Source organism: Hydra vulgaris, chromosome 12, assembly GCF_038396675.1.
Source record: "Hydra vulgaris chromosome 12, alternate assembly HydraT2T_AEP".
NCBI classification, from domain to species: Eukaryota; Metazoa; Cnidaria; class Hydrozoa; order Anthoathecata; family Hydridae; genus Hydra; species Hydra vulgaris.
In genome coordinates, this window is record NC_088931.1 from 10,527,501 (window position 1) to 10,543,467 (window position 15,967).

General features: G+C 28.5%; 1 protein-coding gene across 11 annotated transcripts in view; it reads left to right on the forward strand.

The window, feature by feature from the left end:
- LOC100210575 (pleckstrin homology domain-containing family G member 7) overlaps nt 1-5,510 on the forward strand; it is a 68,144-nt gene extending 62,634 nt beyond the window's left edge. For all 11 annotated transcript variants that reach the window (XM_065811820.1, XM_065811821.1, XM_065811828.1 and 8 more), the window contains 3 exons: nt 4,690-4,794; nt 4,878-4,926; nt 5,043-5,510. In XM_065811820.1, coding sequence (XP_065667892.1) covers nt 4,690-4,794; nt 4,878-4,926; nt 5,043-5,239 — 351 coding nt within the window. In that variant the 3' untranslated portion in view covers nt 5,240-5,510. The remainder of the gene's footprint in view (nt 1-4,689; nt 4,795-4,877; nt 4,927-5,042) is intronic.
- Nucleotides 5,511-15,967: the final 10,457 nt, after the last annotated feature.

The window sequence follows — 15,967 nt, forward strand, 5'->3', positions numbered from 1 at the left end:
TGTGTACCATCACCTTTTACACTAATTAATTCAAAGATTAGGTTTTTCATATTTTTTAAAAGATTTTTCAAACAAACTTTCAAAATACCATTCCATGTTTGTTGGATAGAAGTTTTAAGTTCTTGTATCGTATTATATTTTCGAGAATTTCCATATATAGTTCATGCCAATATTCCCATAAATTTCCATTAGGTTTCAATTTGGGTGATGACCAATTCAAAACATGTATATTTTTTTTCTGGAACCACTGTTTTACACTTCATGCCGTGTGAATTGCCACATTATCTTGTTGGAAAATCCAATTCTCAGTAGGTAAACTTTCAATAATCTAAATTAAAACATCCTCTAAAACATCGTAACTTCTTGCATTTATTTTTGTTGTAATAAAACATATTGGAACTTTGCCATGGAAACAAAATGCAGTCCACACCATAACTGTCCCTCCTCCAAAGTTACGACTCATAGCAATACTATCTTTTTTTCTTTAAAAAAAAAAAACATTTTCCCATTCTGCGTCCCATGTCATGTGGTCCATGGCAATCCTAAATCTTGACCTTGTATGTTTTTTTGTCAATGGTGGTTTTGTGATTATTTTTTTCCACTTGTTGTCCTGATTTTGACAAAATTTATTGGACACGTCTTGTGGTCACAGGTAATTCCAGTTCAGTCCTTATTTATCTTGCTGTTTTTACTCTGGATGACTCCAAACGCAAAATGAAAGAATGTTGTCTTCTGGTAACTTTTTAATTTCCGCCTTTAGGGCAATTTTGGTTATAATTTTCACCTAAATTTATAAAATTATTTACTGCATGATGAAACCTCTTGATTTTCTTTGCAATTTGTCAATTGGACAAACCTATATCTTTATGAGCAACAATTTCTGCTTTTTCTTCCTCATTTAATACTCTTCCATGTGGCACTGCAATAATTAAATAACAAATCTTAATTAAAAATACACAAAACTTTCATATAAAACAAACAAATCAAAATCTTATCTAAACTTCAGTCAACTCTTATTAAGTGTTTAAAATATTTAAAACATTTGTTTGCAATAGGTCTAATAAATATAATTTTTGTGGTTAATTTTATAAATAACTTCCACATAAAAATTTGCAATAAATACATGGAACTATGGAAATTTTGCTGACTGTGTATATATATATATATATATATGAATATATATATATGAATAAAAATATATTTATATACATATATATATATATATATACATATATATATATATATATATATATATATATATATATATATATATATATATATATATATATATATATATATATATATATATATATATATATATATACACGCTCTTGTATGGTGTACTTTAATTTTTCTAATAAACCATAAACTTAAATTCCAGAATACTGCATCGGCATAAGCACAAAAGCAACTGTTTTTGATTATGCAAATAATAATGATAAAAAATTGCATTGAATTGCATGCAATTTTTTTAGATAAAAATTAATGCACAATAAATCACCCAGTAATTTGCTCTATAAAAATCGCTTCACAATTTATTGCACATTTTATTTTTGATGATGTATATATTTTTGGACCTTAGGTTAGTTAATAGGTTTGTTAAAACCTATTAACTAACCTAAGTAAAGTTGCATCATCAGCAAGTAGAGCCACCATAGAGGTAAGATTAAGAAAGATCATTAATATAGAGATGGATTCTTTTGGTACTCTAGAGTGATCTTTAGAATTTTTGTAAAATTGGAAGCACAGATAGCATTTTTCAGCAGTAAAGACAGCAAGATTTACTTAAGCAATTGTTCGAGAGTATTGATAAGAATTTTGAACTTTTGTTAGACTGAATTTGAAAAAAGAATTTTAGCAACAGTAGCAGGAGTGATTCAAGTGATTTCTGATGATGAACAAAACCTTATATGTATGTATTTATAATTGTTAAATGCAACTCTTTAAGGTCTAAATAAACTCTTAACTATATTTTTGAATAAATAATAATAAAATTCTACAAATAGCAATATATATCTGTGTTTTAATGTTTTAAAACATATATATATATATATATATATATATATATATATATATATATATATATATATATATATATATATATATATATATATATATAGCATGATTGTTTAAATGTATATATAATTTGTTGTTTCAAATGACATTTATCCATCTATATTTTGCGAGCAAAACCTTGTTGCATAATTAAATAGGCTTTGTGTGCTTTTATGTTAAATATATTCAATTTAGTGAGTACAGATATAAAAATAGCTATGTTAAAAAAAAATTAAACGTCCATTTTAATTTAACACTTAGCATTCATTAGGATCCATTTTAATTTAACACTTAGCATTCACTAGGATCCATTTTGATTTAACACTTAGCATTCACTAGGAGCCATTTTGGAGTTCTGTAAATAAACTTTATTGAAATCTTTACATTTTATTAAATTATTTATTTAACAGCGTTTAGTATAATAATAAAGGAAATGTTTTATACAAATAAATGCTCAGAAAATATTTGTTTGTAAAAGACAAATATCTGGACAATTTGTAGTAAAATTAACTTACAAGATAAATGTTAATGTTATAAGATAAATGTTAATATTTGTCTTATAACATTAACATTTATCTTGTAAGTTAATTTGTTATTTCTAAGACTAATTGTATTAGAAATAACAAAGCCATAAGAAAAAAACTTTCAAAAAAAAAACTTGTCTAAAGGGATAATATTACACACAATGAATTTTATTCATTGTGTAACATTATCCCTTTAGAGCAGATCTGCTACAAACTTTTTACTTGCCTGGCATTTGAGTATGGGTAATCTATTCATGTCAAAAATGACCATTGTGGCATATTTGCACCATGCTTACATTACCTAATTAATTTGAATATTATTAGTTTGTGTTATCAAGACAAACACCAACACTCAAATCTTAATTTTAAAGAATTTCGATATTGTCTGTAATGTGAATTTCTTACTTTTATATAACTGTTAAGATACGAAAAGAATGTTTTTTTTAATATAAAAAAGGTTAAAGAAGTTTTTGGAAGAGTTTGTTTTACTTTTTATAATTTTAAATGAATAAAATAGCTTGCTTATGTTGTTTGTAGCAGATATGCCACATTTATGCATGTTAAACTTTTTTTAACTTATTTTTAGATGTATAAAACAAAAATTATAACGTAGAAGAAGCTCTTGCTTCATATGGTGTGACATATGAAGCAAGAGCTTCCTGTCAGCTGGTGTGAGTTGCCACAACTCACACCAGTTGATTTTTACCCTTAGCTCACACCAGTTGATTTTTACCCTTAAAAGCTCATTGTAGCAGATATGCAATAATTTTAAAAAATTAATTGCCGAAAAAAAATTTTTATATTTTGTACCACATTTGCATCTCCTAAAAAAAAGGTCTTTAATTTCTATAATATTTTAGGACTTTCAAATATTGGTTGGGGGGGGATGCATACCCCCTATCCCTTCCCTTGGATCCGTCCCTGCTTCTGTGGAGTGTGGAGGTCTTGACAACTTTCACAGTTATTATTATTATAAATCGTACTTGTTGTTTAGATTTATTATTGTTATTTTTGTTATTATTACTACTGTTATTAATATAAAGAAATCTACAACAACAAATCAAATAATAGTAAATGAGAAACTAAAAAAATGCTTATAAATTAAAAAAAGATTTTTTCAATATATATATGTGTGTGTTTGTGTATGCGCATATATATATATATATATATATATATATATATATATATATATATATATATATATATATATATATATATGTATGTATATATATATATATGTATATATATATGTATGTATATATATATATGTATATATATATATATATATATATATATATATATATATATATATATATATATATATATATATATATATATATATATATATATATATATATATATCAGGGGCGGATCCAGCATTTTTTGATGTTTGAGCTAACTTCTAGACATGGAACTCCAAACATTTATATGTTTATACTTAGGTAAATTATATTTATACACACAACAATGTTAATTATGTAATAATTATATACAAATAGGGATGCTTTGCAAAATATTGCGATGATTAGGGCCTAGGAACAAAAAAGCCCTAAAATTTTGGCCACAACTGCCCCAAATGTGAGAGTTACGAATCGATAAAATAAAATAGATTTATATTCATCGATAAATTTTAAATTTCATACAATAATCTCTTAGCATTCAAAATATGGCTATGTAAAGTTTGAACCCCCCTCAATTTGAGGGGTCTACAAATTTTACAAAGCCATAACTTTTGAACGCTAAGAGATTATTGAATGAAATTAAAAATTTATCGATGAATTTAAAAATTTATCGATGAATTTAAAAATTTATCGATGAATTTAAAAATTTATCGATGAATATGAATTTATTAAATAATAGTCCATAAAATATCTTAACATCTTGTTGCTTTCACTTTAGGAGCAGTTGTGGCCAATATTTTAGGGTTTTTTTGTTCCAAGGCTATAACAATCACAATTTTTTGCAAAGCATCCTTATTTGACATAAGTGTAAGCATAATTGTTTGGAGTTTGTTCTATGTCTAGAAGTTAGCTATCTCAAACATCGAGACTATATACATATACATATACATAAAATTGTATAGTTATATACATATATATAAATGTATTAGAGACGAAGTGGTAGCGCATCTGATGAAATTAAATCATTTGATATGTCCAGAAGAAGGTTTCCAACTTGGGAACCCACATCTGCTCAATACACTGTTTATAAACAGGTTAGTTTTTTTCTAACAATTCGTGGAGATTCTATTAGCATGTTTTGTTATTTTGTAATTTTTGAGTTGTTTTTTATCTCTAGCCTATCCCTCTAGATCGGCTGCGATTATATAATTGTGACGAACAGTCTCGTAAGTTTTCTTATTTAAAATTAAAGTAAAAAATATAGTTTTTCAAAATAGGAATTAATATTTATTGTAAATCATTTACAGCTTATTTATCTTTGAAATCTTTTTCTTTATTTTAGTTCCTGTTAAAAATGCTTTCTGTGTTTTACACTACAATCGTTATCATCAGCCGGTATCAGCATATACTTTAATATCACCCTCACCAGAAGAGAAAAAAAATTGGATGAAAAATATAGAAATGGCTAGCGATAAAGTTAACTTAGAAATTTCTAACACTGCTAAAGAGCATTCTTCTGATGAAGAATACATGCTATAACAAAAAAAACTCTTTAATATATAGTGACCCATATATGTTTCATTACGAAGGATGTTTTCAAAAAAACAAAATTGATATCAAAGAATTTTTAACTGAAATATGTGTAGTTAAAGGCATGTTGTCAGAAATATCATCGATCATCTTGTTTGATCGCCGTTTACGTTTAATATAAATTGTAATTTTGTACATATAAAAATTGTTTATATATTTTTAAATGAATATTTTATAAATTTATTTGCTTATAAAAACCAACATTTCGAAAGAAAATAAATTTAGTTACATTTTTTAATTCCAAACCCTTTGTCTCCTTTTATTGAGTAGATCATATCTTTCCTCTTGTGGAATAGACTATATTTCCTGTTATTATTTCAAATGCCGATAATAAGTTCATTTAAATGAAATTCAGCAAAAAATACCTAAATCCATAGTGACAACAATTATCCATTGTGACGATAAAATGGAATAAGCAACACCTCTTTTTATTGGTTTTTTGTAACCGCAAAACAAACAAAAAATATACTTGGAGAAGTGGGAAAATGTCATTTTTTACCTGATGTGGTTGGTGAGTGACATCCTGCGTGCAAAATATATATACATGGTTCGTGGCACTCAGGGAAAACCAGAGAAAAGTTTTAAAAATTTAGAAAATCAGGGAATACCTGAAAAAGTTTAAAGTTATGCAATATATAAATTTTGATTCTTTATTATTATTGCTCACTTCAGTGGTTTTATAAGTTATAATATATAGCAATTATATATTATAAATATTATAATATTTTGTTGTTTATATTATATTATCAAAGTCTTCGAGTCTTTGATCAACAAACTTAACATCTTACCTTGAGTCAAATAACTTACTGTCAGACAATCAATACAATTTCCGATCTTCTCTTTCTACGGCTAACGTACTAACTGCTTCATTTCCAGTAACATCTGGGGTAAACCAAGATTCTATCCTTTGTCCTGTTTTGTTTCTTATCTACATTTTTTTTTTTTTTTTTTTTTGCTGTAGAAAGTTACAATTTATAAAATAACATAAGTAATAAAACAAATGGCTGGACCAAGAAGAAGGCATCAGTTTGTCTAACCACCCATTGTGGCTTCATTACAGGTCGTTTTTTACAATAAAATAAAACTTCTATAACAGATTGGGGTTTAGATTTTAACCCCAATAAAATTTAGTTTATATTACTTTATTTACTGGGAGCAACTAATGCAATGTTGTTTAAATTTCTATATTGGTAAATGGCAACCTTTTGCTGAGTCCACTTCTTTACTTTCTGGATTGTCATTCACTACTGACCACTCACGAAAATCATATATGCAATCGATTGCTAAATTAGCATTTGCTAAGGTTGCTTCTCTTTAACGTGCTTGCCGTTTTCTTAATCATGATTCCATTACCTACCTCTACAAATCTCTTATTGTCCCTGTACGGAATACTGTTTTTATATTTGGGCTGGTTCTTCTAATGGCTCTTCTCCTCTAGACAAGATCCAAAAGTGCATTTTAAACGTACTTGAGCCTGCCAACTTGAGACTCTCTCCTATCTTCATATAGTTGCGTCTCTTTCTCTTTTCTACAAATACTACTTAAAAGAGCTATTATCTCTAGTTCCATCAACTTAAACTTACTCTAGCTAGACTGGTCATTCAGCAAAGTCTTATCCTTTTACTGTATCTATTCCTGCATGGTCTAAAAACTTAAAAATTTGTCTAGTTTTTTTCCCCCGCATTTTATCTCTTAGGGGTTCTCTCTCGTCTTCATGTTTTCCTGGCTTAAACAACCTACAACTCTTAAAGTCTTCTGTAAACTGTTTTCTTTAACTCTTTTCATTTATTTCTAGTATATCTTAACTTAATGGTAATTGCTTCCTTGTTGGGAGAGAATCATAATAAAAAAAACTATATATTTAGATAAATGTTTAATTAAATATAATAATGTAAGACATAACTAAATATAATAATGTAAGACTTCAGAAAAGACCTATATTCAAAAAGATTGGTTACAACATATTTATAAAAATTGGTTAGGAAATACTGGAATAAAATTTAAATGAAAATTAATGACAGCAACACTTTTAGTCAAAGATCATATAAGACATGTACCAGAAAAAATCTGCGCAGACATTTTAAAGGATATTTTTTTAACTATTGTTTTTCGACATTGAATGTTATATATATTTTAAAAGTACATATATTAATATTCTTAAATTTCACTTAAGAAAGTTTGCAAAGTTTTACACTCAACATCAGCTTTTGCACAGTCTTTGGCTGGACTTTCTTCATAGCTCTAATTTATTTATTTTCGAAGTCTTTAATGTTTTTGGCTTCTTTTACATTGCACTTTAGTTTTCTATTGACAAGAGCCCAATATCTTTCGGTAGGACGTAGTTCGGGACAATTTAATGGATTGCAGTGTTTTTCAACGAAATCTATTTTATGTTCTCTAAGTTAGTTTAAAGTTGTCCCAGAGTAGTGACATGATGCTAAATCGAGCCAAAATAACGGGTTACCCGTGTGTGTTCTTAAAAACGGCAAAAGACGTTTCTTGAGGCATTCTTTTATGTATATTTTGGTGTTAATTGTTTCCGTAGTCACAAAACAGGAGCTTCTTTCACCACATTTACAAATTGCTTGCCAAACGAAGAACTTTTTAGCGAGTTTTTGCATTCCAATGCATTTATAATTGGAATTCAGTTTCTTGAGATTAATTGCTGAATAATATTGGTGTCCTGAAAGAGATCGGAAATATGCAGCACAATAAGTTTCATCGTCAATAATCAAACAAGATTTTTTGGGACATAATTTTTTATAGAACAGCTTCGAACAACAAATTGCGACATTTTCTTGCTTTCTTTTTATAAGATTTATAGCCACAATTTCTCTTTACTCTTTGTATAGTGAAAGCACTTGTCTTGAATATATTCGCTAAAGTTCGAACTTAAATATCCGGTTTTCTATCTAAGGCATCTTTCATTTTTTTACCAAGTTCTCGTCTAAGAAAACATTTTTTTCTTCCACTTCCTGATTTCCTTTTGGTTGTACCAGTGTCCTTAAATTGTTTCACAAAGCCTTGCACTGTTCCCAAAGCAATCTGCAACTCTTTAGAAATTGTTTGATACACCAGGATTTACAACAAGAAAATGCAAAAATTTTTCTCGCTTCTAATCTTGATTTGATGACATTTCATTTAAAACTAGTTGTTTTGAATGAAACAGAGTTGTTTAAATTTTGAATAACACTAATACAATGAAATTTTAAAACAATTAGCTTTTAAAATGATGCACGGTTTCCTTAAACACCATATCAGAACACGCGCAGATTTTTTCTGGTACATGTCTTACTATCAAACAATCTTCAACCACATAATTTTGAAATCACAAACAATATGATCATCAATGTAAAATCTCCCCGTAAAAGATAGAGAAGTTAAAGTTATAGTTATAGAAAAGTTGACAAAAAAAAAGCAAATCAATTGACAAAGAAAATTGTTAGCAACAAACAAGACAAGAAAGTTGTTAGCAACAAACAAGATCAACTGAAGAAAACTAGAGAAATGTTTCATTTGTAAAGTTTGTGGTTTTGTGTTAAAATTTTTAAAGCTAATGCTATTAAACGAAAACCAAATTAAAAAAACGAAGATATGAGGAAATTAGAGCTTTCCTGAACTAAGGGGAAAAGTACTTGAAAACAGGGGAACATCAGGGAATACTTAGGAAAATTGGATTTCTAAAACTGCAATTAACCCTGATATGTATTTTAACAACTTTAGGATTGGATAGGATATGGAAAAATTTTGCGATTCACAAACTTTTCACTGAAATTAAAACATATTTTTTAAATATATTTTGTTTAAGGAACCCCAAAAGAACCTTGTAGTCTTGTCAAAGCATTTAACAGGAAGTTCACGCCTTCTTCCTTACTGATTAAGCGAAATATGCCCAGAGCTCGCTTCGAGCCCAAGATTTCGTTCTTTTAAAGCAAGCGCTCTAACCACCATGGTTGGGTTCAAATACGTATTTGTATTTGGTAAAAATGGACTAATTTGGCGTATTTGTATTTGCATTGTATTTGATAAAAAAAATTTCTTAAATATTTGTATTTGATCGAAACGTATTTGCAGTTCCATAAAAGTTAATCAGTGTTTTTTCGGAAATCCCAAGATATTTTTTTTTTTTCATTTCTGACACTAAAATAAATTTGTTGCTCAGGTGTGTTTGTTAGAAGACTTGTTATTAGTGTGTATTAGTGTTGTCTTGAAATAAAAATTATATTTTTTCTTAACCTAAGTTATAAATATTTGTATTTGGAAAATGCCGATTGAATATATTTGTATTTGAATTTGTATTTGGAAATTATTTAATTTTTGTATTTGTTTTGACCGAAACCAAGTTAATAGAAAATGCAATACACGCTTATATTGAGTCATTCAACTCAACATTTTCACATTATAGAAGGTACCAGATGTTCAATATTTACCCAAAGATGTAACAAAGCGATTAATGTTTAATAAGTTTGTTTATAAATTTTAAACCATCCAAATATCTTATAAATTAAAATAAAATGTTGTGAATGTATTTTTAGTTCACTAAAATAAGGAATGAAGAGTGCACATTAAAAACCTATAACTTTAACGATTTTAGAGAAACTGTTTTCTTGGCCATGTGGTATTTCAAGGAAAAAGGAATCAATTTGTTCAAGCTGGGACAAGTCGTCCCCTCAGTATTATCTTGTTCTATGTCGCTAAACTATGGTTTTGAAAAAAAGGCATTTGAATTTTCAAAAGCCCTAAAAATGTTCAAAATAAACTTTGCACCAAATTTTGTTATTATAAAATTGTCAAGGTCAATATATAATTCCCTTATAAACCATTTTTAGAAAATTATTGTGTATTTAGTGTTTAAAAAAATGATTTTTGACTTTTGAGATAGAACAAATTACTGACAAACTTTACAAAATACAAAAATTGTATAATGTTCTATGTCAATTTCTTTGGGTTTTTTTAATTATAGTTTGTCCAAACATGCACAAATGTCTTATTTGGTGAATGTTTTGAATGTATTTCTTACCAAGGACGGATACAAAGATGGGAGTATCCCACTCCCCCCCCCCCCCTATCTTAAGAATTATCAATCTTCAAAATATTATTGATAGAAATTTAAAAAAATAATAAAAATACAAAATATTATTTTGCAACATTTGAATTTTTGGCAAAAAAAAGTTAGTTATATACACATTTAATATATTTATTAGTAAACTAATTTATAAGCATTTTTTACGCTCTTCGCGTGCATCTTATTTTTGTTTAATATGACTTAGATGCTGAGCCCGTTCACAATCATTTAAAGTACCTTCAGCACTTTTGATTTTAAAAAATTTACACTAATTACACCTATCTTTTTTTCTTTGCCGGAAAGAATTATTGAATTTAGTTAGAAAAATAATCAAATGAAACAGTGGTTTTAGCTGAAAAAATCATTTTTTTGGTCATATAACCCCCTCCCCGCTAGGACAATGACCTGGATCCACCCCTGTTTTAGACATTATTTGGTTGTGTTCAAGTAAAACATTTTTTTTTCATGAAACAATTATATTAAGACATAAAAATAATTAAGAAAAGTACATGGGAGATGCACATGAATTACTAAACACAAAGAGTTGCCATATAATTTCTATCAATCTCAGGCATGTAGGGCATCATTTTTTTAATATCTTCATTCTTTTCTTTTAAAAGTAAGTGGCTTTTTTTGGTCTGAATTGACAGTTTTGGTGCAGTTATGGGATATGCTGTAGAATTCTTTTTTCTTAATGATTGGGCACCTGCAAAAACTGAGGTGAAGCCGTCTGCATGTTTTGTTTTAAATGAAACAGTAAAAGGATGATTGGAATAGTATTTTAATTGCTTTACTTGAGTAAAGGGCACTTTGGTAAAGTTATACCTTTTAGCTCCAGCTTGAATATTTAAAAAATCAACATCTTTCATCTGCAGGATATTGAAAGGTTTCCGTCGCCTAACAGACTTTAGTATTCTGATCAGACCCAGTGGACTGTATACCTCAGTTTTTTTTAATTTTTGGTCAATGCTGCTATGAACCGCATCAACCTCTTGAACACAGCCATGTCCGCTTGCAGAAAACTTTTGAGTGATAGATTCAACATCAGGATGAGCATTTAAAAAATGCTTTATTGCCGTGCTCATAATACTGTTTCTATTTTGCGGAACGCAAGAATCTGACCATAAAATGAGGTTCTTAAGTTGTGGATGGGTGGTAAGCACAGATTCTAAAATTCGTAGGATTGCAGATGCCAAATCATTTCCGGCTCTGCCAGATTGGCTTTCAGACCAGATACAACAATAAACATCTTTATCTAAAGAAAGATGTGCTGTCATGTTATAAACAGACAGCTTCCTAAGATAAAAGAAGTTGGATATCTCAGCCTTGGGAACTGTTAAAACATTTTGCAAATCAAAACAGAGAACAGGATGTCCTGACTGTCTGTCTTTTTTGCGCTCTTCGCGTGCATCTTCTTTTTGTTCAATATGACTTAGATGCTGAGCCCGTTCACAATCACTTAAAACACCTTCAGCACTTTTGATTTTAAAAAATTTCACACTTATCACACCTATCTTTTTTTCTTTGCTGGAAAGAAATATTGAACTCAGTTAAAAAAAAGTGCTTTTTAGCCGGTTGAAATCGTTTTTGCTGACAAAAGTCTTGGTAAAGCTCATACAGTCGACTAATAGACAATTCAGACTCAAAGTATTTTCTATTTGTATTAGCACGGCAATAGTGCGAGTCTATAACCGGAATACTATATATGTGTTTCCTAACGCCATCTCTGACCGCGTCAGGAATTTTCGCTTTTGTATGTTTACCTTGTTTTCTTGGGGTAGGCGTTTTTGTATCTGTTTGGAAATGTTTATAAAAATATGAAATTCTTTGTTGGATTATGTCAAGAGTGTTTAAAAAGAAAAGTTTGCAGACTCTGATGGGAATCCCTGCCAGGTGAAAAAAGTAGGCAAATGAGTATTGCCGCCTCGATGAAATTGCAAGTGTTCGTTTAGTTTTTTTCACTATACGTGTTGTATTTTCACTATAAAAGTGTGCTTTGAGGTCATCATTGAGTCCCCAAAATTTGTTAAATAGTAACTCCCGTTGCTCTTGCGGAAAATAAATGTGGCATTTAAATTTACAGTTAGTACAGTCCTTCTCATTATTGATCTCTCTCTTTCTTTTTATCACTTTATTCCTGCTTTTATACTCCCGGCCAGCTTGACGCCTTTTTTTATTGACATTGCATTTCCAGCTATCTGGATTTCTGGTTCTTTTACGTCCAACTTTTTTTTTTGTCGAGAGTTGCTCTATTGGCACAACTATTTCTAAATCCGTATGTAGTAGCTTATTGTGGAAACTTGAATCGACACTGTAGAAATAAAAAGTATAAACTTTAGCTACATTTAAAAACAACATAATATTAAAAAAAAATCAAAAATTAATGACAATTGGAATTTCATAAGCATCGTAATTAGCAGGGTAATATAAGTTATTTTTTACAGTTAGGAAATAAATAATATAAAAAATTTAGTCTTACTTAAAGACTTTGCACAATATATATATAGTTATTTAAAGGCACAATATATATAGTTATACATATAGTTATATATATATAGTTATACATATAGATTTATAGTTAGTTAACTACTAGTACTGTGTGTGAGAGCTAGTCTTAAGTTATTTTAACCCTTTAATGCACGATATTTATATAATAGTTGATAATGCACGATATAATAGTTGACTATTTTATCGTTAAAAGAACATAAAATGGAATCCAATTATCGGAAAAATAAAATTTTCCTTTTTATTTTCAAATTTTAAAATTACCATAGTAATAGAAACTACTTACGAGTCGGTATTAAGTAATTCAAAGTCAACTGTTTCTTTTGTAACTAAACCAATAAACTTACTTGACGACATTTTGAAAATATCAAAATAAAAAGTCACGTGACTTGCGCTACAACATTGATTTGCAGATTTGGGCATTAGAACATTATAATACTAAAATGTTTTAAAAAAGTGAAATAGAATAAGATTAAACTAACAAAATACGTAAAATTGTAATTAGAAAAAAGTCAAATTGAATAAATCTTGACGAAGCAGAGGAGGTAATAGTTTATTGATAAGTGGAAATAATACATTATACTTTTTTAAACAATAAAAATTGGTTTTTGCTAAAAAAAAAAATTGTAGATAGAACAAGATAATACTGAGGGGACGAAGTGTTGGAACAAGTGTCGGAACAAGTGTTGGGACAAGTGTTGGAACAAGTGTTGGGACAAGTGTTGGGACAAGTGTTGGGACAAGTGTTGGGACAAGTGTTGGGACAAGTGTTGGGACAAGTGTTGGAACAAGTGTTGGAACAAGTGTTGGGACAATTGTTGGGACAAGTGTTGGGACAAGTGTTGGGACAAGCAAAATAGGCTTTTATTTTGGCAAGACATAAATGTTTGTTCTGATTAAAGTTATCTTTTCGCCTACTTTTTATAGTTATATATTTTAAAGTAATTGTTTATTGAAATATTCTAACTAAATTAAAAATGACTTTGTGTTTTTTTTTTTTATATGAACTAATTCAGCAAAATACAATTTATAATGAACGACCTGCGTTATAGATCAGGTAGAACACTTAATTCCTAAGTTCAAACCGGTACCATGGGCTCATTCTATATAAGACTTAAATTTTCCTGAGTGTAGAATTTTATTTGTAAGCTTTCTTTGAAGAAAAGCCTTTTTTTATGGATGTCATGAAGTAGTTTTCAGGATAGTCCTTTAATGTAATGTCGTCTTTAAAGTCAATAAACTTAAATTGGGGAAACAAAAACCTTTTTCAATTTAGCAAGTTATATTTAACATTTAGAAATTAAATGCACCATAGAATAAATATTTTTGTAGTTGAATAAAATTGATAGACTATCAAAGCCATTTTCTGATAACAATTAACTAAATACAAAAACATTTAGTTTCCATGCCACAACAAAAATAGCTCCCACAACAAAACCACTATAAAACTAAAGATGCGAAGTTACAATAATTATTTAACCATCTGCTGGAATAGCTTTTATAATATATGAAATATTTTCTTTAAAACTGTTTTTCATAAAGCTAACAACACTTTTGTAAAGTTTACCATTAATGTTTACACCTTTTATAGTTCCACTAGACTATTCGGCACATTTCTGCAAATACATTTCATTAAATATTATGCAGACATTTTGTAATTTTTAAGTAACAAATTTGCAGATTTTATTGCATCAGTATTACCAGAACCAATTTTTTTTTATAGAGAAAGTGATGGTAATGGATTTCTTGCAGAAGCACTCTTTAAGGGGGCTCACCCCTGTCAAAATAGCAAAAAAAAAAAAATTTTTGAAATTTTTGGTTTTTCATATTTCAAGTGTAAAAATTAACGAGAAATCTGATTCTGAATTAAAATTTTCAAAAAAACACACAAAAGTATGTCTATTTCTTGATTATTTGATCATAGTCAAAAATAACCTTCTTAGCAACGTCCATAGCAACAATTTTATTTTCTCTTTTCCACTTATCTACAACACCTTTTTCTTAAAAGTAATCTTAAATGATTAATCTGAGTCTGTGAAGTATTATTTTTATTATTTTTCAAACTGCTTCCATGTAGGTCTGGAAAAGCTTGAACTTTGTAAGCACCACACTGAAAAACAACCACATAGATACACTACACATTGTGTGTCTAACTTTTTATTATAAATTAAATTTTGTTCTGTAGATTATCTAGTGATTATTTTGTTTATTTGTAAATAACTTCTTGGCATTTTTAGTTGTGGATAAGTATTAAAATAATTACTAGTTTTAAAAAAGAGCTTATTATCAAGTTGATAATAGAAAAAAATTATGTGGCAAATAAAAAAACAATAACAAATGATAAAATTAAAAGAGTAAAGTTTGCAAGATTAAAAAAAAAGAAAAGAAAATTTAAAGGAAATCAATGCACAAGCAAAAAACAATTCGTGTCCATGCAATCTGAACTATTAAATCTTATTCCAAGTACTTCAGCATCATTACCAAAGAGAAGATCGTTTACTAAGCTGTCAAGACATGCTATTTCTCAGCCTTTAAATGATGGTATTACTGGAAATAGAATTTTGGATATGTTTAATTTATCAAACTTAATTTCAGTTCTTGGTTGTCCTCAATGTAAACAAAGTTCATGTTTAAAGCCAAGTGAAAGTTTAAAACATGGATTAGCAAGTAAAATGACTGTAAAATGTTTTTGCCAATGGGAGCATTCATTTTAAACATCAAAAAAACTGCCATTTATGTCACGAGGGTTTGATATAAACTACAGAATAGTATTCTCAATGCATTGAAGTGGTCAAGGCTTTGCTGATATTAATCGCTTTAATGCACTTATGAATTTTCCACCACCATTTACATCAAATAACTATAACAAGATTGTTTTATGATAAAAAAAAGTGTTAAGTTTATTGCCACTCAAACTATGGATGATGCTCAAGAACTAAAAGACTTATCCAAAAATCAACCACAGAATAATTTTTATGATATACCTGTGTCATGTGATGGCACCTGGCAAAGACGAGGATTTTCATCGCTAAATGGAACAGTAAGTTGTATTTCAACTTACTGTTTCATTTTAACTTTAACATTGGAGCTAAAGCTGTTATTAATTT